The 23,113-nt window shown below is 39.9% G+C and overlaps 1 protein-coding gene across 1 annotated transcript in view; it reads right to left on the bottom strand.

Moving 5' to 3' along the window:
- carmil3 (capping protein regulator and myosin 1 linker 3) overlaps nucleotides 1-23,113 on the bottom strand; it is a 95,780-nt gene that overhangs the window by 36,777 nt on the left and 35,890 nt on the right. The window contains exons 13-23 of the mRNA XM_053330646.1: nucleotides 22,368-22,477; nucleotides 22,190-22,267; nucleotides 15,535-15,611; nucleotides 10,819-10,923; nucleotides 7,595-7,664; nucleotides 7,404-7,485; nucleotides 4,767-4,863; nucleotides 4,623-4,677; nucleotides 2,505-2,677; nucleotides 1,286-1,354; nucleotides 822-915 (exon numbers count right to left, since the gene is read on the bottom strand). Of these exons, the coding sequence (XP_053186621.1) occupies nucleotides 822-915; nucleotides 1,286-1,354; nucleotides 2,505-2,677; nucleotides 4,623-4,677; nucleotides 4,767-4,863; nucleotides 7,404-7,485; nucleotides 7,595-7,664; nucleotides 10,819-10,923; nucleotides 15,535-15,611; nucleotides 22,190-22,267; nucleotides 22,368-22,477 (1,010 nt within the window). The remainder of the gene's footprint in view (nucleotides 1-821; nucleotides 916-1,285; nucleotides 1,355-2,504; nucleotides 2,678-4,622; nucleotides 4,678-4,766; nucleotides 4,864-7,403; nucleotides 7,486-7,594; nucleotides 7,665-10,818; nucleotides 10,924-15,534; nucleotides 15,612-22,189; nucleotides 22,268-22,367; nucleotides 22,478-23,113) is intronic.

The raw sequence follows: 23,113 nt of genomic DNA, 5'->3' as shown, positions 1-23,113 counted from the left end.
CACTTTATAAATCAGGGAATATCTCTGACAGCAGTATGCTGAAATGAGGTAAAAAAACAACTATGTCATGGTTATTGCTGATGAACAAGACTGATGGAAGGTTGGTAGGGTTAATAATTTCAACTCAGATGTGGATGTTTTCATAAGGATAGTAGCATTCTTGTATTGTGCTCATATATAATTATAATGTCCTGATTATGGGAGAAAAAATGTTAATTGCCTAGATGGATGGAATAATATTATAGAGCCATTGGACATTTTGAATGTTACATCTAACTGCCCAGGAACAACGGGTAGAAAAAAGAAACCTGTTAAAACCCGGTGCAATGAAACTCTCCTTGTTTTATACAGGGTTAATGCTCTATTGCGCACTGCCCATTTAAATAAAATTAAGAGAAAAAACATTTTAATTAAAAAAAATGTAATTTTAATTTTGACATGATGTCATAACACCACCTTAATGTTGACATGGCACACTAATTAAAAAAGGGTTACATATCTAAAAAGGTTACTGATCCCTGCTATAAACTCAAAGAGACTGACTCTGGTATTAAATGACACAAACTGTAGCAGTATGGTAAATTTATGCATACAGCCTTACATGTAAACCTGTATGGCATACATCAGATTGCAGGGTTTCCATGCCAACAACAAAGCAATCTATAAAAATCTCATAATTTCTTATGCACGAGCAAATGAAAGTCATTCATCAAACCTGGGATTCAGTCCGACCTTAATTGTCAGGTAATGCTGTTATTCACCACCTGCGTGTTTATGAGGTGATGTGGATAAAAGTGAAAGAACAGTCTGCCTCCTCTCACCTTGGCCAGGGCTTGGTCGATCTTCTCCGGGGCGCTGCGATACGCCTGGGTGACATCGCTGAGGGGGAGGGGCATGTACTGGAGGGTGAAGTTGCTAAAAAGTGAAAGAAGAAAAAAGTGAGATTACTTCTGCAATCATCACTGAGAAGAAGTGTGACGTTAATAGGAACAAACAGAGCACTTTTTTGTGTCAAATTTACCAATATTAAAACAAGCCTGTGTACACACATCAACATAAATTTGACACTCAAACATACTGGGGAAAAAATAACAGTTTGACTGGCACCTACGTCAGAGGACTGATGAAACGCTGTGTAATAGTAAACACTGTACACTGAGGCTCAGAGATGGTTATCTGCCTTTCATACGTGTATGTGTGTGTGTGTGTAACTGATCCGGTTTCATGTGTGCAAGCCCTCTTCAAAAAAAGGATTTTTTTTTGGCATGTGTTGTGTTCATCTTACTGCTCCAGTGCTCTCGCCACGTCTTGGAAGCCCGTGGCCGTGGTGTTGTTGCGGTCCCACGTCACACTCCTGAAGAGGGATCAAAACAGCGGGAAATAGGGGGAGACAGGCACAGAGGAGGAAGAAGATGATCAGTCGCCTTTCTAAAGCTTTTGACACAACCGCATCTACACACACACACACACACACACATATGCGGGGCATAGTATCACTGTTACAGTACTTATCTGACCATGCAGCTCCATAAACACATCACAGAAGGGTTTGACGAGACATTTGTCAGGACTTTCATTCGCTACATGCATACACTGCAGCCATATCACGCAATTAGGAATGCATGAACAACTGCCATGCGGCTAATGAGCTTCTGTTATTTCACAGTGCAGATTCACCACCTACACTCCACACTGTCGAACTCCTGTTTTCGATTTTTTTTCGCTACATCATTTATACAACAATTTCAGACCCTCTTCCCTTTTATCCGTCTTCCTCCTCCTCCTCCATCTCCATCTCCGCTTTCCCCAAACACATCTCTGTCCTAGAAATTCAAAAGTAAAAAATCCAAATCTCGCTCATCGGGTGGTCTCGCTCTCTAGTCCCCTCCGCAACATCCTCCCTCTCTCTCTCTCTCCTATCCATATCACACCATTCCCTCATCCTAAGACTTCCATCTGTCTTCTGCCCTCCTTTTTTCCTCACTCTCTCTGCTTGTCTTTTTTTCATCTATTCCTTTCCATTCCTCCACCCCCGACAAACCTCAAAAAACATCAATATTTCTTCACTGAGTCCTATATTTTTCCTCACTGATGTTATACAATACATGTATGCCTGAAGGCCATTCCTTTCTATACCTTATCCCCCGTTTTCCCTCCCTCTCTCCCTCCCTCCCTCCCAAGGATTCGCTTCGCCATCCCTCCGACTTCTCACTATTCAGTCTTACCTTCTTATCTCCTTGCAAGGTTTCTCTCCCTTTCCTCCCCTCCACCCATCCTTGAAGCGCTGCGCTGAACTCACTGTTCTGCCTCTTAGCAACCTCTCCTGTAACCATACCTAACATGTTAATTTTCTCTCTGACCCTATTCTTTCATCTGTCTCTAAAACCGCTTTCGTTCCTGCTTTGCTCCTCCTCTCCTTCCTCTCCCCCTCTCCTCTGATCGGCTAAGGAAATCCCTCCGTTCCTGCCTGTTAAAACATGCATACGCACACTTAAGGTGCTCACCTGAGCGTTGTATTGATCTGCAGAGCCTTGCTGAGCATCTTGGCACCAGAATCCTCCAGGGCGTTGCCGCTCAGGTCTACCTTTCGTAGGCAGGCGTTGGAGCCCAGGGCGTTGACCAGCACCGTGCCCCGTTGGCGAAGCCTTGAGTCAGCCAGGGAGAGAGACTGCAGGGCCTGGAAGATGCAGGGTGAGAGAGTTCAAAAAGAGCAAGGGTTTGACAGTAAGCAGATGGAAAAGTTTAGATAAGTGAGGAAAGCAAAAAAAATCATCTATGTATCCTGGTTAGATTACTGGTGTGGCTTATTCTTGGGAACCTGGGAATTTAGAGTATATTATGGATGATTATAAAATATGTGATTATGTGGATTATGTGCAGCATGGATACGCTGCAGTTTAATCACTTATTGTTTTGGGGTTTTTTTGCTTACCCAGAGAGATTTAATGCATAATAATCAGCTGCTTACTTCCTCATCAAATTTCTTTTTTTTGGCCATTGTCTTTTACCAGAAGCAATTCTTCAAGACAATGTCATCTACTGTAAACTGCAGTGAACTGTGTCTTCTTGTAGCAGGATGTATTACAGTATTCAAATATTGGGTATCTTTTAGTGTAAATCAACAACAAAAAAACATACAAATGATGAGCCTTTGAGCCTCATTGAGCCTTAATTATACGTTTTGGTACTACACTTAACGCTGGTTTGTACGTGGTTAGGCTTTAGTCTCATCACATTTTTGAATTTATAAAGTATTTAATATGGGTTAGGGTTAGCCCCTAACCCAAGAGATTTTTAGCTGCACTCAATATTTAATAACCAAGTCCATAGTCTTTGCAGGGTTTGAAGGTATGGCATGACATTTCATGAAACAGGCTTTATTCATTGTTGCTGTCTTCAAGAGAGTTAGATGAAAAACTCAAATATTCTCAAGTGTCTGTTCAACAGGCGGAAACCGTTACTTATCGTTGCATCACTTCAGTGTTTGGGTTAGAACTCTAAGTGTACACACAAGATGTGATTTAGTGATCTTTATAGTTGCTTGTGGGCTGATTTTTTTTAAAAACCTTTGGACAAAGCCAGACTTAAATAAAGACCCTTATTGAAAAATTCCAAACAGTCCCAAAGTGCAAACATTGACGTTTTTTCACAAAGTTCACGATTGACAAAAAAATCCCAAAACATTACATAAGTTACTAATCGCAAATACAATGAATAAAATACAATGCTGTGTAATAAAGTGCAGTGACTTCCTGTTTCCACTCTTACACTGAGCTAAAGGTAATAATTTCTTGGCAGTTTTCATTTTCTCACTTTAGATGCCAGCAGCCATGTGTGACTCACCTACAGGAGCCATTAGACATGTCAACATCCATAGCACAAGAAAATAGTGGGTTGACATGGTATATAGACAGACAAATGCACTACAGACTGGCCACTGCCATTAATCATCGGGTATGTCAACTCTTTCTAACACTGACACATTTGTATTTTTAGTTCTTCAAGTCCTACGTGTACTTCGGTTTGCAAATACACTCGCCTGAAATTGCCCCTTAAGGGATGAATAAAGTATTAATTTTAATTGAACTGAGTGTTAGTATGGTGCACTGCTCTGCATGAGATGATTTTGATGTTTGTGTTGTTTACTGGCCAATCTCTGAAACACTACGTGATTCTGTGAAACTTAAGAATTTACATCCATCTGTGTTTGCACTCATGCATCAGTCCCTACTCAGTGCAAGAGCATAGTTTTGAGCTATCACCATCAACAGTGGTAAATAATTGAATAAGCTACTTGTCATGCTGGATTTGCAGAGCAGAGAGCAAAGGAAGCCCCAGGAGCCTTTGAGAATAAACTGAGACCAAATGAATCACTTGCCGGGCCCATAGACATCATGACTCGTGTGCATGTTTGCACCTCGTGTGTGCTCGAGTTGGGAGACTAAGCTTAAATGCACGTCAATGAGGACACAAGAAGCGAAACTGTGAAAAGTGTGTGTTTTTGTGCACGCTAGGAAAATGTGTGTGGCATGTGAAGGCATGTGTAGGCGAGTATCAGCGCATAATACCATAGCGGATTTGTGTGTGTGCGTGTGTACAATATATTACATAATCCAACTCACACACTCTTCCTCTTGCACCAAATGAACTACTTTCTGCAGAATTTCCTCTAACACCCTGAGGAGAAAGAGAGAAGAGGGAAAACATTCATCATCAGTATCATCCTCATAACCATCTGTATTGCTGGTTCCCCATGTGGTCTGTACCTGCCCTTGATGTTGAAGTTCTTGCCCAGCATCAGGTGTTTGAGGGAGGGATGCCTGGAGAAAGCTGGAATGACAGCCAGCAAGTCAGCATCCAAACCTGCAAACAACACAACACACATTATTAGAGTACAAATGCAACACCAGCAATACCACACTGTACTGAGTCCTTAGTGATAATTCTTGTTCAAGTAGATGTTTAATTACATCTTTTGTAAGTACTGATCACACAAGAGAACAGGCATGAATTTTTCATGCTGCTTCGACATAAAATAAATCCTGAACATAAGACAACAACACAAGATATTAAATGATGTGTTAAACTTGAATAAGTGATATTTTCCTACAAAAAAAATGTAACATGTGCTAATATTTCTGGCATGCAAAATTCTGTATTTGTCTCATCATCTGTTTTGGAACAAAATCATGCTGCCCACTGAAATTCCAAAATACTCCCAATTAACCCGCACTCCCACCCACTCATGTTTTCAAAAGCTCAAGGATGGAAGATGCTGCTAAGAGGGAATGGTTACCATGGCAAGATATTTTTTGCAAGAAAAACATCATTCTCATTCAAAGAGCAGACAATAAATATGGATTTTCTTTTACCATCATGTAAAAGATGATGGTAATATGCATATTTATGTATATGCTTAATATGAGGAACCTGTCAACTGCTTCTGACATTACTACTGATCTTATTAAACTAATAGCTGGCCTCATGCCTGTTCAGGCATTAAGGCTATGGTGATACCATTTGCTATGCCTTTGTGTTTTTTTGCTGTTTTTGAGCACAGAATAATACTGTATGTCATTTATAGTCTGAAAATGTAATTTGATAGTTAAAAGTCCCTGTCCACCCACACCAGTGTTTTCAGGCACGAAGCGATTAGACATCTAGGCTAGGCTGAATACAGGAGGAGCTACGTTTGGAATTACATGTCATCAAACTCAATGGATAAATTACAATGATAGCAGGTGCAAACAGGAGTGGGAGGACGATGTCAATTGAATCCAGTTTGTACACACCCACAAAGCCCACAGAGGAGGTCTAATCAGACACCATAAGTGAAAACACCTGTTTGGGGAGTATGTTTAGGGACTTTATAGCCCCATTTATATTTACCCGGTTATTTTTAAAAATGGACACATTAACCATCGTTTGCACCCTCCGTTTAGACGCAAACGGAGAATTCGCCCCTGAAAACGATGCTTTTCGGCCAGAGTGGAGATTTTGGAAAACTCTGTTTGCACATTTGCATGTAAACAGAGAAGAACAGAGATTTGGGGAACCGGAAACTGCTCCTTGGTTAAATGTGACATTGTTTACAATACACAGTCTATGTTTATAATCTATGGTGATCATGGATGCAGAATAGCAGTCACATTTATGTTGGTGCAATCCTTTGTATTGGTTTGCATTTGCAAATACAAGTGCTGTACTATGTGGAGGAATGAAGTGACGTTGTTGTTGTTGCTATGCGGGATTCTGATTGGCTAACGTGGGCTTGAGCTGCTCTTGATGGCATATATACACGGGTTAGTGTAAACGGAAACTTTTCTGAAAACGGACTGGTGTGCACGCAGTTCTTTTTGTAAACAGAGAGGGTGAAATGTCCCTTTATGAAAATAGCCGGGCATGTTAAACGTAGTCTATATATTGAGTGTTAGCAAGCTACAGTAGCCTATAGTTTCAATATGTTGGTTGATTTTAAAGAATTTGAATTTGCTGTAAAATGAATTATAGTAAAGCATGAGTTTAAAAGTAAGATTATGATGGTAAAAGAAAATCTTTGTTGTACGAGTGAACACAAGTGCTGAAAATATTGTTTTTTGTTGCTGTTAGTAAAATTATTTTTAGCCATGCAGCCTAGGAAAACCTAAGTTGGTTAAACTTGGTCAACGTTACCTGATAAACATATGCAAGTTAGCATTGTGTGAGCGTGATAGCACGACATCAGCATTAGCTCAAAACATTGCTCTAAGTACCATCACAGAGCTGCTAGCGTAGCTGTAGACACTAAATCTAGCCACTGTTACAGTTAGTTAACCCTTATGTAACGTGAAAGTTGTGGCTTGTAAAGACAACTGACATTATAACAATTCTTCCATCAGTTCTTCGAAGCATTTAACCTTTTAGTATCATTGTTTTTGTTTTACAGGCTTGAGGAAAGTTAGCAACTAGCTTAGCAGAAGAAAATATAACATTTAGCAAGCTAGGTCCCAAGATATTTTTCACAACAGTTAAAATGAATGCTCATGTTGCTGTTCAACTACACAGCTGTTGCTAACTGCTAACACGTTAGCCATATAATCTTCATAAGGTGATAATTTAGCATGTTCCAGAGTTCAAAGTGACAAACTATTAAAGTAAGTAAAGTAAAGTAAGTAAGTAAAGTACTTAAAATACATTAAAAAGTCAAAAGGACTTGAAGACAGCGGCTGCCTTTAGGGAGTTTGGAAGATGCGCTTCAGCTTAAACACGCAGGTGTCTCGGCCATGATGGACAGCATCAAAAGGAATTAAAAATGTTATAAATGTATGTTAAATCTGAATTCTACCCATGTTTACAAAATATATAACAATCAAAATATCCCCTGTTAGGTCTGTGTGCAGGACGTGTTTGGGTGTGTCTCATACCATTGTCAGAGATGTCTAAAGTCCCCACACATGACACCCGAGGAAACAGCTCCTGAATCACACCGGCACCTGCTGACCTCAGCTGTCAGAGGGAAACGGAGAGAAGTCGAACATGAGGGGACCGCCACAAGCGCTAATCTATACAGAGATGAATGAATATACCCACAGCAGCGCCGACTGGCAGAGCGTACCTCACAGCTGCTGATGTCCAGATGTAAATCGGTGATATGAGGGTTATTGGACAGACCAAGGAACAGAGCCCTGAAGAAAAACACAGGCATGGGATGAGAAAAAGAGGGGGGAACAGGGGGGGAATTCAGATACAAGAATAGAGGCAAAAAAAAGAAAAGGAGAGGAAGAGATTAATGGAAATGCACATAAGGCAGGAGAGAAGTGAGCAGAGTGATAGGTAAAGCAGATTAAAGAAATGGGGGAGAACAGATGGCAATTAATGAACAAAGGCAAAGCAAAATGACAGAGTGAACAAAACAACAAGAAACATCATACCCACATAAATCCAATTGCTGCTTTTTCCTCTTTCTAACAACCTGAACGGATCATCCAAAACCTCCCCCTCCCCGCCGCACCACCACCCTACCCTGCATACTCAGTCCTCCGCACACCTAAAAGTTTTAGAGCCATCTTAAAGGATTTAGACTAAAGTAGCTTAAAAAGAAGATTCATAGCTCAAGCAGAAATCACCTAAAGACTTTCAATATTCGTTCAAGAAAAGTGGCCAATTGTTGCTGATGCACACACACATAGACAAAGCCCAGCTGGATGCAGACGGAAAACTGCATTTGCACATCAAGGCTCTGCTGGAGGTTGTTCTTGTGCAATGAATACACATTGAAGAGTTATGCACCATGAGGAGGTAATGAGGAGGTGTGGGAGTCCCCTCCATCCATTTTGGCTGAGATCCATCATGCAGCACACAGTCATCTCAATAGTTGGCAGTATGCTTTGTTTACTTCGCTATTGATTATGTGGTGAGGATTTTGTTTTTGGCTATGTGAAGCCTACAGCAGGCTGCACACCTTACAGAGAAACTGTAATATAGAAATTCTCAATTTATCCCCATAGGGAGACCCACTTTTCACATGGCTGCACACTGAGCTGATTTAAGTACGCATGTCCTGGAACTGGTAAAAGATAGAGTCCTGCACAAAGACACGTCAGCACAGTGGACGCCAGCCAACACGGGGGCTTCAATCTGTGTCCTCTGATTGAAGGCCAATCCGCTGATATAATAGAAAATGGCTGCGCCGTCAAGGAAAAGTGTTTGAAACCTAACGCAAGCCTTGATGATAAGATCTCACTGATGATTTGGATGCAAACTATAACGCCCCATATGGTGTGAGCTATTTTGGTATTCAAGTCTGAGATAATAAAAATAGAAACACATCATCCTTGTGTGCTGAGAGGTTCTGCTGGTACTGATGCTGGTGGATTATATCACTGACCTCTCAACACTTGAATAACACACACAGGTTTTTACACTTTAAGAAATTCCTCTTTAACTGTTTGCCAAATATTGGATATAAAAAAAAGTCTTCTTGTGCACAATTTCCCCAGCGTTTTAAGCTAAAGTACCTTACAGCATCATGAGTGGGTATATTTTTAGCACGAGTGGCCTCAGTGGGAATTCATCATCCGTCACCACTCTTAAGCCTTGAACTTTGACTAAACACTGTCAGCAGCGCAAACGCTTGTTGACACAAAGCGGCGGTATCAGTCAAAACTGGTGGTAACGCACTCAAAAAGAGGTGTGGAGTTAAAAATATTGAGCCGCACGGGTTGTCATATAAGCTACTTATATCACGTACCTCTATCGGAGTTTTACTTCAACATCCTCCACATGAAACGAGCCGCATTTATCTGAGCATACAGCTGCTAGACTGTAATCTGAAGGGAAACACTGGCTCGAATATTAAAAATAAGGAAACATGTCTAATGCAGTACACCAGCAAACTGGATTGTATACAGTATTTCCTTTTTTAAGTGGATTATTTTATGGATTCCATTTACTCCTACAGTGTGTGAAATTCAATAGAGAAATGCTTGGGGATGCATTGTAACAATTCAATAAAAGCAATAGCTTCACTCAGTTTATAATTCCAAAGCCTGTGTAATATTCCTTTAATTTTCCAATTAGGATTTTGGTTGTTTCTGGAGCGATTTTGTGACTTTATCGTGACCTTTTTATATTTTACATCCATGTCTAATGCATTATAAATTCAATTTCACAATATTCCTATAGTAACAGGTTATTTGTTATTCAATCAGTACTGTATAGTAACCTACTTTCTATCGTAGCTACTCAATAGTGAATTTATAGTATTTTCCTTACATAACTTCAGTTTAATATGTGTAGTGTATTAGTGCATCCTCTTGGAATTTTATTTTGCCAACTCAATTCGTGCATCGTGTCCACAAGCTCTCTAAATGAGGGGTAAGAGACTTTGCCTGCCAGCTGGCTGTCACAAGTGTTGATACACTAGTCAGGGCTGCACGTTGTCAGTGGAATATTCATAGCACAGACACTTGGGGGACGTTAAAGTACATCACCAAAATATACGTAAGATTTGGCTACCACATGACTTGAAAACAGCACAGAGGGGTTTTCAGTCAATTGTGATGATTAATTGCTGTCAATCTAGACATCTCACTGACAGTAAAAAGGGACACAGCATGCATTTCTAGGTCTATATTTATATTCAGGGGCTCTACTGGAATATCTCTGGATAATTTGCAGTTCAAAAACTCTATTTATCTCATACTGGCTCTTTGTGCAGCCCCTCAGTTCAGCCTCTGTCTGAAAAAAAGCTGTTTTAAGACAGTGACGCCACTCTTTTCTGACTGGCCGGCTTCTGAAAGCTGCCCTTCAGCAGGCTGGTGCTTTGTTGATTTGATTATATGTGCACCATGGACTGAAACTGATTTATTTCCCTTGTAAAAACACAAACCTTTTCTTTCCACAGGTCACTTCCTCTGTTAAAACTGGCCTACTGTATAGAAGGACATCCGTGTGTATTTTAACAATGCATTTATAAAGGGTGTTTATACTGTAGCTGGATTTAAGAGATGCATTTTGTGAGCAGTGCAGCCATATGCATCTGTTATTACCCCCCGAGGTGATAAAACAGGGTTTTAATACAGCTTAGGTGCATTTACATATGATTTTATTCTTTTCTGCTGTATAAAATTACAAGTTTACCACCCTAGATACAAGTTAATGGCAAATGCAAAAGGGGTCAAATTAAATGAGGCTAAGCTGTAGAGCCAAGATGTACTGCTGCTCCCCTTTCATCCCTTCCCGGTTCAGACTTTACAAGCGATTTGCTTCTCAGACATGCCCAAAGATCTTCAGGGTTTCAAAGGTCCTTATAAATCCTCGCCTGTGACAGTGACTCACCTCAGTGAATCAGGAGGGACCTTCATAGAGGCCAGGCTGACATGGGTCAGGCTGAATGCGGAGCTGAAGAACTGGCGGAAAGTTGGCAGAGAATCTCTCGCTTTCCTTGAGAAGAAAGAGAACATGAAAGTGTTAGAAATGCGAAAAAAAAGGGGGGGGGGGTGAAGAAGGAAGAGCAGGACAGCCAGCATTAAAGATGGATCACAATCAGGCAGTTCGACAAAAAAATGAAAGGAGGTGAAAGAACGACGAGAGCAGATAGGAGACAGATTGAGACGAGAGAGGGGATGACAGAAGGATGCGACACTGATAGAGTGTAACAAAAAAAAAAAAAGTTTGCAGCAGATGAGAAGGGAAGTGACAGAGAGGGAACAAAACAATGGGAGCGAGGCGAGAGAAAGAGACAGAAAAAGGCTCAAGCAGACAGATGCTGGTTGTGACATTTGGGTCAGTATTATATCAACCAGACAATGAGAAAAAGGTGAGCTTGGCATTAAATACTGCCTCCAATTTAAAAGGTATCAATGACCAATTATCCAGCCATCTGCTCTGTATCTACAGCACATTAGCCTGTCATCAGAGGAAGGACAGATCGCAGATAGAAAGTATGTCGGTGTGTATGTTCAACATCACGCTGAGTCAGAACACATAAGGGAACTATTCCCCGGCATTCACAGGATTGATGTAGTGCACCGGTTCAGATCTGTGTTTAGAGCTTGTCAAAGCAGCCAATCTGCCATTTTTGCCTCCAGTGCACAAATAATTCACCACGGGGGGAGGATGGGGAGGACGTCTGGAGACAGCAGGAGAGACTGATGAGAAGCAAGGGAGAGAGAGAGAGAGTAAGAGGAGAATAGAGAGATAGATGGAAGATGAATTTATCTTCCTGGATGATGAGGTTTTGTTTTTTCTGGGAAAAGATTACCTGCTACCTCTGTTTAGGCAGCTAATATGTTGTTGACTTGTGCAGAAAAGAGGGCTTTTTTTTTGCTCTATTTTTTCCTCCCTCATTCTGACTATTGTTTTCAGTAATGAGGCATTTTATACACAGGGGCACAGACCCACACACATATAGAAACACACACAGACACACACACACACACACACACACACACACACACACGGTTCGAAACTATATTGCAGCTCACCAGCCGCATTAGTCATCAGATTTCACACTGAGTATCTTTAAAGTAAACCATTATAGGAATAGTTCTTCTGGATAGTTTTTCACTTTCTCATTGAGAGTCAGAAGAGAAGATTGATACCACTCTCTCATATCTCAATATTAACCATTACATCGTGTTCAGGGTCTAATTTAACCCATTTTTACATTTGAGAGAAGGAAAAAAACACCTTAAAAATGTCATTTTAGGCTGAAATCTGATGTGTTACTAAGGTGACCCCAAATTAAACAGAAATAGAAATATTTCAACTTTCTAAAAACATTTGTGCAGTTGATAGACATTTTGGTTGAGTGTTCGGCTATTATTTATTCAATGAAATTCAAAGATTACCATTCAAAAATACCCTTTTTTTACCATTCATCATCACCATCATTTATTGAAAGTGTTATGTTCTCCAGTGTTATATAATGTTGGACCATTATATAGTGGGACTGTAAATGTTTAAAAAAAAATGTCTCCATCAACAAAAAGCCTAAAAACTAATGAATAAGCTCTCTCTGCTCTCTGAAAGCTTCATTAAAGGATTAATCACCAATTTATTAATGACTGATGAGGTATTCATGAATGATTTGTGGTTCAGAAATGATTTATAGTTATGGGGGGATACTTTGAAATAGCTGAACATGAACAGTATATAAGGGTTAAATATAAAGCTGCAGGCAGTCTGACAAAGTAAAGTTCACTAATTGACATGTTAAATATTGTCTGTTTAATCCACAGTCTGTTTCTGTCTGTGAGGATGCTGCATATGCTACATCACTGACACTGTGACCTTTACTACTTTAAATCCTGCTATTTCAAACTCCTCATTTGCTTTCAGGACTTCCTCTTCAGCTGACCTCAGTAGTTTCAAAGACGCCTCAAATTCTGCTGAAAATCAAACCTGCTTCAGCCCCTCAACGTCAACCGACACTTAACTTGCATTTAAACTCCCCATGACACTTAAACTAAGCTCAGTGTTTCAACTTTAACTGACACTTCAACGCCTTTGCCAAGACAGTTTTAAACTGTTTCAAATACTTCCTCATTTTGTAGTTTTACATCTTTTTTTCCCCCTTTCTATTGCTGTAAAATCCATTAACTGCAGATACGGTTGCGTGAAGCAGTGTCTTTCATTCAATATGGAGAGACACATCATTGCACATTGGAGGAAAAAAAAAAAACCTGATCTGAGAAGTATCTCCATTATTGCAAATTCAGCCTAAAAAGGACACATCAGCAGCAGCCTGTGGGACGTCATAACTGAAAAGCTGCTCTGCACTCTCATCGCCGGTCAGCTAAGCCCATTTTGTCATGTGCCCATGTGTTTGGCACAGCTGTTTAATAGGTATGGGAGCTGTAATGTGACTGGCTGGGAATATAATAACCAATCGCTACACCTCTCCAATTCCTGTTCCGCTTCACTGAACTCTTCTGTGCAAGTACAATTTTCCTGTGCAGGACCCGGCGCTTCACACTGATTGCTATGATTGCACTGTTAAAGTAGAATTTAACTAGGCGCTCAACCAAAATGGGATGTATGTTTTTCTTTGAAACTTTAACAAAATTACCTGTCACAAATCTATTTTTAATTTATTTTTCATTTGGCGGATTCTCATTTCAAGTCCTGCATACACACACTAATCTCTCACACTCACTCTATTCCTTGCACAACATTAATTTTGCCCAGTAATTAGGCGAATACGCGGTTGACCGAGTCACATACATTTCAAACTGCTGCAATATTCACCCTACACACATAAAACCATGTTAGCTTAGTCGGAAGAGGAAGGGAATAAAAAGTAAATGTGAGATAAGAGGGCGAGAAAAAGTGTCGTGAAATCAAGTTAGGAAGGGTAATGAAAGGAAAAGGTCACAAATGGTGAGAGTGATGGCGGGAGGGGGGGAGAAAAAAAGAAGATGAGGACCTTAAGATAGTGGTGAGGGAAAAGCAGGCAAGCTGTATTACAAGTCACTGCTATTGTGATAACTTCACAGTGTGTGGAACGCCAGCTCTTCTTTGACCCATTTGTAATGATTAGCATACAGCCTGTCAAGACTCTGCAGATACAGAATGGCTCCTGTCGCATAAGCAGACACAGTGTCACTGTCTCCCTCCCAAAACACCCTCCAGAGAGCTGTATCAGCAACTTGTTAGCGTGTATGTGTGTGTGTGTGTTGTCATTGTTTCACAGAAAGTGTCACATCTAGGGGTGTGCGTGCGTGTCACTACGGTGCTTATGCGTGAAGGGTGAAGAAGGGGGTCTGAGGCCTCCCGTTTCATATTCATGAGTGGCAGCCGGGTGGTTCTTATCAGCTCGGTTCAGCTTTGTGGCTCTGAGTTGTCGCCGCGACAACCGCTGCGGTCTGACCGGCGGCGCTGAGCCACTGTGCATTTAATAGCGGAGGACCACACAGCACAGCTGGCAGGAGGTGGGATGAACTATGAGCGTTAGGTGGAGGGGTGGGGGTGAGGAAAGGTGATGGGGAAGAGAGGGAAGGTGAAGGATGTGTTGAGGGAGGAGGAGTGATGAAAAGCGGAGTGCATATAAGTAGAGAATGAAGGGAGTAAAGAGGATGAGCGAGGAGGCAGGAGAGGGAGGAATTAAGTGAGGGAGGGAAGATAAAAAAAAATAAAAAAAGCAGACAGATGAGATGGATGGAGCATGGGTGTCACCAGTAAAAAGGAAGGAGGGGTGAGAGGGAGCTACTGGGAATTTCAATCCTCTTATTAGAAGGCAGGTAGAGTTATACGTCCAAGAGCCAGAATTCACATCAGAAAAAGAAGGAGGAAGAGAGAGGAGGGAGGTGCAGCTAGATTTGATACAAAACAAAAAAGTAAAAAGATGGATAGATTGAGAGATACAGTAGATACTAAGATACAGACAGAGAGAAAAGAGAGGGAAAAAAATGCAAGCGTGGGAGCCTGGGGGATTTGGAACAATAATTCCCGTCTAAAATTAGTCTCATTTTTCACCAACTGAGCAGGGAAGCTCTTGGGCTCCTGGGGGACATGAAATGATGAGAGCTAGAGCTGCTTGTGCCTGCTAGCTAGGTAAACACGTGCAAGCACGCGCACACACACACACACACATATTCTAACACACACACACACACACACACACACACACACATACGCACGCACACACATTAAGTAAAAGACTTGCAGGCATGTATACAAGCACTTGATAGATAGAAAACTTGTAAGCAAACAGAGACATGTGTACGTTGAAGATGGAAATAGATTCTACACACACACACACACACACACACACACACACACACACACACACACGCAGAACAAGCGGAGGCGGGGCGAGCCCAGCGCGCACGCTAATTTGCTCAGTGAGGTCCGAGGCGAAACACTAATGTACAGCGGAAAAAATAAATGATGATGCTCGCTCTGCTCCATGACTCCTGACTGGAAATTCTCCAGAGCTGTTTGGCTGAGTCAGAAGAAAAAAGAAAAGAAAAGATGTGTTTGTGTGGTTTGAAGGAGGTGTGTGGGGGGTGGTGGAGGGGGGGGCTTAATAGGGCAAAGGTAAACACCCACCTGTGGGAGAAGGAGTTCTTGGACAAGTTCAGGTAGGAGAGGTCAGCGCAGCAGCCTCGCAGCAAGGCCCCGAACAACTGGCAGAGAGACAGAGAGATAAATGGGTTTATGTTATGCTCACTACAGCGAATGGAACTGCGTTGTGTAACATTTATTTTGGCCCCTGAATGCAGCATGAATGCTTAGAGTGTACAGTTGACACGAATGCAATGTGAAGTGACATCATGCTACTTTTTTTTTTTTTCCTTGGCTAAAGCCTCTATGATAAAAACATCTGTTAATGTATCATGCTGGCATTAAGGCATTAGAAAACTGAATTTCATAGAGGGGAATGAAGCTGGACATAATGAGATGAGATGTTACTGCCGGTCAAATGAGGCTAAAGCTGTCTTTGCAATTTGTTTTAAAATTGATTTTATCCCTTTTTTGGGGGGGCACTGGGTTGTGTGTAGGATAATACAAGATCTGTCATTATGTTTACACAACCACACTCAATTGGATTCACTATCTATTGTACAGTATGTGACTGCCAAGGAAAATTGAGTCAAGGCAAACAAATATACAGGGACTATCACTCTCTCACTTCATGTTTTCTAGCAGTCCTGAGGAAGATGCTACATTATTGAGCAAGGCACACACACACACCCCTAAATGTTTTGTGTGTCCTCAGAGATACAGACACTTGGTAAAAGCTGTAAGTTACACTCCTCACTGACAGCAACGGGATTTGCCTTGAGTACTGTAGTCATGTGCCCACACTCTAGTATCTGCTGCATAAATAGGTTCTGAATTCAACATGTCTGTCTCCCCGAGGAACTAAGTTTCACTTTCTTAAGAAAAAAACAGAGTGACAGACTTTCCGGAATGCAGCGATTGAGAGTGAAATCTCTGCAGAGACTCTTCTTCTTTTTAATCGGATAAAAATATGATGGAAACTTGCTGCCTGACTTTGAAAACATGCCAAGTTAATTCATTGTTTCTTTCGGATTCTTTTCTGATTATAATGAAAACAGTGCAAACCACAATGAATTCATGTTTTTGCTCTACCTCTGTACACTAATTAAAAGAAGTAAGTGGGAGCAGCCTTATGTTGCTACCGTACAGGCTCTGGTACAAAGTGAAGGCATATACAGCAACACTTTCTATGACACCACCTATGAAACATACTTATGCCTTATAATCCGCTTATAGCACTGTATAATTATAGTTATAAGCACTTATAAATATAACACATTTTGATAATAATGATTTCTCATAAAATGGTCAAGTATCATAATACTTTATAGTTGCTGGTGACTGACATTTTTTTTCAAAGATCATAGTGAAGTATAATTCTCATAGTTTTTGTATATTATAATAATATTATAATGTATAATAATGCATTATAGTGTAATTCTAAGTTACTCTTAGTGGTCATATTGTACTATAAGTGAGGTAATGAAATTCCTCAGGTATAGGCAGATATAATACAGTACAGGCCTGTTGTACTGTGGTCATTTAGTGGTCAATCTATGCTGGTGTGGTCAATCTATCTAACACAAAACATTGTAAAATTAATGTGTTTGTTCAACGGGTCATAACAGACCATGAACTGAGTACTCTGATTTGACTCAGCTTTTTAATGATGAACAGCTGAATGATGGATATTCACATTTGACTGGTGTAATGTTTAAAAACTCAACTAAATTGACTCAAATGATCAATAACTAAAAAAAGAAAACTATTTCTCTTGTAGCGGTATATATTACTGCAATTTGACACAACTGATTGGTGGACATCTCACTAATGTAGTGAATCGACAAAAGTGACTCCTTAAAAAAACTTCAATATGTACTGTAGAATTTATATACTTGACCTTATGTCATTATGAAATGTTTTACTGTGCTATTATTAGTTATACAGCTTTATACATATTTACGAGCATTTATAACAATAATTATACATGCTGTAAACAGATTACAACACATTATAGGTATGTCTATAATGCACTAGTGACAAGAGTGCCATAGGAAATGTTACTGTAATTACTCTTCATATTGTATAGACACAACTGGAAAGCAAAATTGACTGTGACATAAATATGACTAAACAGTTGTAGATGGAACTTAACTTCAATTTACTGAAATTTCTTATTCATGCTCAGTGAACTTCATTCTGCCAGTTTCAGATTTTCACAATTAATGACCTTAAACTAATTACTCAAATTGAGTTAAAGTGTATTGGCAGTAGGGGAACTTTTTAAGTTAAACCATCTTTAAATGTTTTATAGTGCATCTGTATGCAGCTCAGAGACCGGTCAATGCAGGGTTCATTTAAGTAAACAGGCCTCCATCAGAAGTAAATGTATACACGCATAGTTACATCACAGAACTGCTTTCCATACCTAAAAATGCCAAAGAGATGTTGACTTATCTTAGAGTGTTCCCAATATTCAAAGCCATATACAATTTAGTTAGTGATTGTACATGTTAATTACATTTGTAGCAAAGATCCAGCTCTATGTTCTCTATGTCAATGTCAATATATACATTGTAAAGTGAAATGTAAAGTCACACTTTGAGGAAAATTATAAACGTCTACACTCTAATAGTTGGAAAAGAACAGTGACCTATTTTTTATCATTAGTATATACTCTTGCCCATTTAAGGGCTAATGCCCCTTTTCTCCAGCAGCTCAATAATACATAATAGACAGTGTTTCAACCAGTCTTTATGTGTGTACTGAAAGCACTCATCTGCCAGAGAAGTCTACTATTTCCCGATAGCAAGACCAAATGGGCAATAAGGAGAGTAATTGTATTGCAGTGAATCAAAGTCAAGCTGAACCCATACCAGGAAAAAAAAAGAGAATTACTTACTGTTCTTCAATTTGCTCTATTAAATATTCATCAAATGTCAAGTTTCACATTCAAAACTGGGAAAGAACCACTAAAAAACTTGTGTTGAAAATAAAGTACGCTGTGTCACCCACAGTTCCCCAGCCTGGATTACCAAAGTAAAATCATGCTGCAATAATTAATCTTCCATCCATCAAACTGCATATCAAAATCAGTCTCTCTCATCTTGTGAAGATATCACTCACTGGGATCAGAAAAAAAAAAAAAAAAGATAAAATAAATGAATGCACACTAAATCGTGACCCATTTAATGTAGAAATGAAGATGATATATGTGTGTTTGTTAGACAGGAGGGAGCTCCAGGCAAATCTGAACGACATCAAATCTCAGTTTCTTGTTAGACTTTAAGTAGCATCTCATCACTCGCACGAGGTTAAACTATCTCACAAATCCATTTTTCCCTGGCAGCGCCATCCATCACGTACATTGACTAATCGACCGTCGTCAGTACGTCACCGCAGATTAAAACAGGAACTGATTAATAATTCAATCCAGTAGGCCAACACTAAAAAAGACAAATTCTTCCTCAGACAGTTGCCTTTCAAAAAAGGATAGATGTCAATTAAGAAAACAGGACATGAAGCGGTTTTCACACTCCTTTAGTCTCAAGGAGGGTTTAAAAAGAAATAAGAAGAGACAAAGTTTGGAGAATTTGCAACTGAAGCAGAATAGATGCAACGACTTCAATGAATTCGAGCACATCATTCAATACAAAATTGATGGCCCACATTAACAGGGAGGGAAGAGGATTAGTTTCACAGGGTTTCCTCTGCCAAACGGACACCTGCTAGACAAGCTCTGTGTTCTCATAGGTGCTTAAAATCATTTGAGTGAAGTGAAGCGCAGCAAGGACAAAAAGCAAACGCATCACAGTGAAGTGAAAAGAGTTTTGGTATTAGAGAACCAGTATTCATATCCTTTATTCAAATATGCACTCAATGGCCACTTCATTAGCTACACCTGTGTAATCTAACACAATCCAATACAACAGCTCTGCTATAAATTCTACTTTTTTTGAAGTTTATACATTTTCCATTTTTGTTAACATTGTCAAAAAAGTGATAATTCTAATTTATGTTTATTATTGACATTTACTATATTGCACCCTAATACACCACTATCACTCACTATGACTTCAGTAATAAACATATCACCTTCTTCACAACGTCAACAAAAAACTGAAAATACAATAAGCTTCATAAATGTAGAATTTATAGCAGAGCTGTTGTATTGGATTGAATTATGTTACATTGGTGTATCTAATAAAGTGGCCCCTGACTGTATGCAGTAATACAACAATGTAAAAATACTCAAATTTACATGTAAAAGTATTATAAGCAAAATGTACTTAAAGTATGTGTGAGTAGCATTTTTGCTGTAGTTGTTGTAGATGGAGATGATTTCAACTATTTTATAATATATTGAGCAGTTTAAAGTTACACAATAAATTAAAATTCCACTTTCATGAAATAAATTTAATACTACTTTTGGTCTGGCTTTTTTTTTTTTAACTCAAGTAAGGGATTCACAAAAGTCTTTCCATGTATGAAATCCAGTGTTACATGAGGTGGCTTTTATTGTGAAGCTGTTACAGGAAACTCATTAGCCACTAAGGTTTATGCTCACAGCAGCTGTTTATCAGATACATTTACATTTTCAGTATTTTGTTTTAAATATGTTCTGGAAATTAATGTCTGCAGATTGCAGCACTCGAATTAGGGAAACATAAGTTTGGAAACATTCTTCAAAAAGTTGCTATCCATAGAAATATTCCAAATACACTAGCAGACTGTTTCACTTTTTATAGAAGGAAACAAACTTCCACCGCATCATGTTTTATAAGCTTAAAATAATCAGCTAAATATGCAATGTAAGCCGTCACTGTAGCTTTAAGATACATGGAGTAAAAAAGAAGAGAGAGAGACACCACCATATCAGACACCACCCCCATGTAAGCCCTGCCAAAGTGTCACAGTGTACACACAGAGCTCTGTAAATCTGTAGCTGGCACTGACCTCTGACCTTCCAGTGATGGAGGGAAACAATAAAAACAGCCAGGCATGTCCCTACAGCGCATTTTCCTGTCAGAAGCAGTACGGCACAGACAAAGCAGTAAAGACTGGACATAAACTAGAAATACGGCCTCCTACTCAGCCAGCACTTCTTTTTTTTCTCTTCTTTACAAACCTCTACATCCACTGAAAGATGACAAGACACTCAAAACATCTTAAGTGCAGTTGTAACTTTCAGCACTGAGTCTTGTGAAAAAATATCAGAGCTGCTGTCCATAGACACCTGAGCAGTGCAGCAAGTGGAGCAAATGTGTCCCCATGATTTATTTAGGGGTAGCAAAGTTATGGTTTTACTACTCCACTTTTGTCTATTTTAAAATACATTTATTAGATTATATTTAATCAGCATATATCAATGATCGTTACACTATTTTCTGCAACTGAGAAAACCAAGTAATAAAAATAAAAGCAGACATTATTGGAGCACCCTTTAGCTTTAGCTCCATCACAGTCTGTCAATCCATACATGAGCCTATTTACAAAAGTGAGAAACATGCCACTAAACTTTAAATGAGCTACAAGTAAGATTGTCCTGCTGCCAAAATGCTGGAAGGATTCATGAGTCAACATCAGCGAACATTGTCTAACATTAGCTCACTGATCAGACAGGATTCAGTTGTGGAGAATGAACATTCATTAAGGGGGCGATTTAGAGTCGGCTCTTTTAAAGTGTAATGTGGCTGTTGGTTTTGCCAATTGACACTTTTCACTAACACTCTCATACCACTCATCCATTTTCTCATGCAACGAAAAACTAATTCATAACTGATAAGACAGGACACAGACGTACCAGACAGAGCAGCATATTCAGTTGGTCTAATGAGTATTGAGAATATCAACCCTCAGGTTTGACACCGACAGCTTTAATTATACAAATCATATGGTGGTGTGTTCTAAGGCTGCTGCATTTATATAAATGTTTATTCTTGTTTGACCTTTAAAATGGCCTACCCTGCAACCTATTACCATATTCGACCACATGTTTTATACATATAATTTCACCCTCAATTTCACTAATCTAAACTAGTGCAAGTACTGTAGCTATTTCTCGACTTAAGAGGTTATGTGGTGTAGAAATGCAGGAAATGTGTTTTAAATGACTTTCTGTCCCTCCTTTTCTAGACCCCTCCACTAGTAATGTGCATCTCTTCATGTTTGCTCTCCCATTTTAAACCATAACCAGACATCCGTGCTGTTATCCCAGCAGTCACCAGCAGGGGCAGACACTTAAACGTGGTCACTGAACTCTATCAGCTCTGCCATCCTTTCAGCTGTTCGTGCATCTGCAAATGTGGCAAGACGGCGTTTTCGTCACAGTGGCAGACGTGCTAAATTTAGACGCAGCAACAACACAAAGTCATTCCTCTGAAGTGACAAAGATGTGAACAAAAGCATGCAACAAAAGGCTCCTGTATCCTTTTCGTACAATATGTCATTTGTATAATTCATAAGTGGGTATATATCTCTACTGTAGAGCCTTCTACTATAAGAGCTTTTACCATCACTCAATGCATTATGCACAGAGTGGCTCTAACACTGAGTCAACTGAGGTAACATTGTTTTTGTGTGGCAGGTGATTCGTATTCAGGGCGCTTTCCCTTTCTGTTTCTTGGCCTGATTCCCGTTCTAGAGATGAGATCAGACAGCGATGGCTGGAAAGTGACTGTAACAGATAGTGAGTACAAACCGAGTCCACTGTACAGTCTGTTCCAGATAGGTCCAAATGGACCAGGCAGTTGGGCTGGGCGAGGAACAGGTACAGGTTCTGCACAGGAGGAAGAAGGGTGTCAGTTTATATGGCAATAAATAAGTTGCTAAATATGTCTATGTATGTGTGTGTGTGTGTGTGTGTGTGTGTGTCTCACTGTGGCATCCTCTCCAGACAGAACCCCAGGGTTTTTACTGAGGTCCAGATGCAGTAGAGAATTGGAGTAGTCGTCACTTGAACATAACGCCTGGGATAGAGAAACCACACCTAGAGAGAGGGGAAGAGGAGGGGAAGAAGGACTTGAGTAAACAAGTTATATGCATCCTTGAGTGTTTAATCATCCTATAATTATCCTATTTTTTCTCCAATAGGCCAATTTCATGCTTTGGACGTGACTCATTTGCAAGTAATGAATACAAAACTACATATTGGAAGAGTGTAAGACAGCTCAGTGGCAAAAAATAATTGGCCCGAGACTGGTGAGCTGATATAGAAAGAGCTTTTTAGATGAAGCCAACCAACTTTTTCACTATCCTAGCATCACCCTGAAAGCAAAACAAAAGGAAATCATTCTTTTAAAATCAGATCACTACACAATTACTCTTGACAGCCCGATGGGACCTCTTATTAAAATCCTCACCCTGCCACACTGATGCAAAGCACAGCAAAGCATACTATGGCAAGCTGAGGATTAAATATAGAGACAATAACACAGGAGAAATATCTAGAAGCAGGGATACATTAAAAAAAAGTCTGCAACCATAGTTACTCTGTGTGCTATTCACTATATCATCGATTACAACCAGCAGTTGCAGGATGAGTGTTTCTTCTCTTCTGTAGCATTGGGATGAAGCCAGCTACTGCATGTGCTGCTCTGGAGCTGGCAAAGCGCTAAGCTCTTCA

Source organism: Scomber japonicus, chromosome 12 (genome assembly GCF_027409825.1).
Source record: "Scomber japonicus isolate fScoJap1 chromosome 12, fScoJap1.pri, whole genome shotgun sequence".
NCBI classification, from domain to species: Eukaryota; Metazoa; Chordata; class Actinopteri; order Scombriformes; family Scombridae; genus Scomber; species Scomber japonicus.
This window is presented reverse-complemented; position numbering and strand designations above follow the sequence as displayed.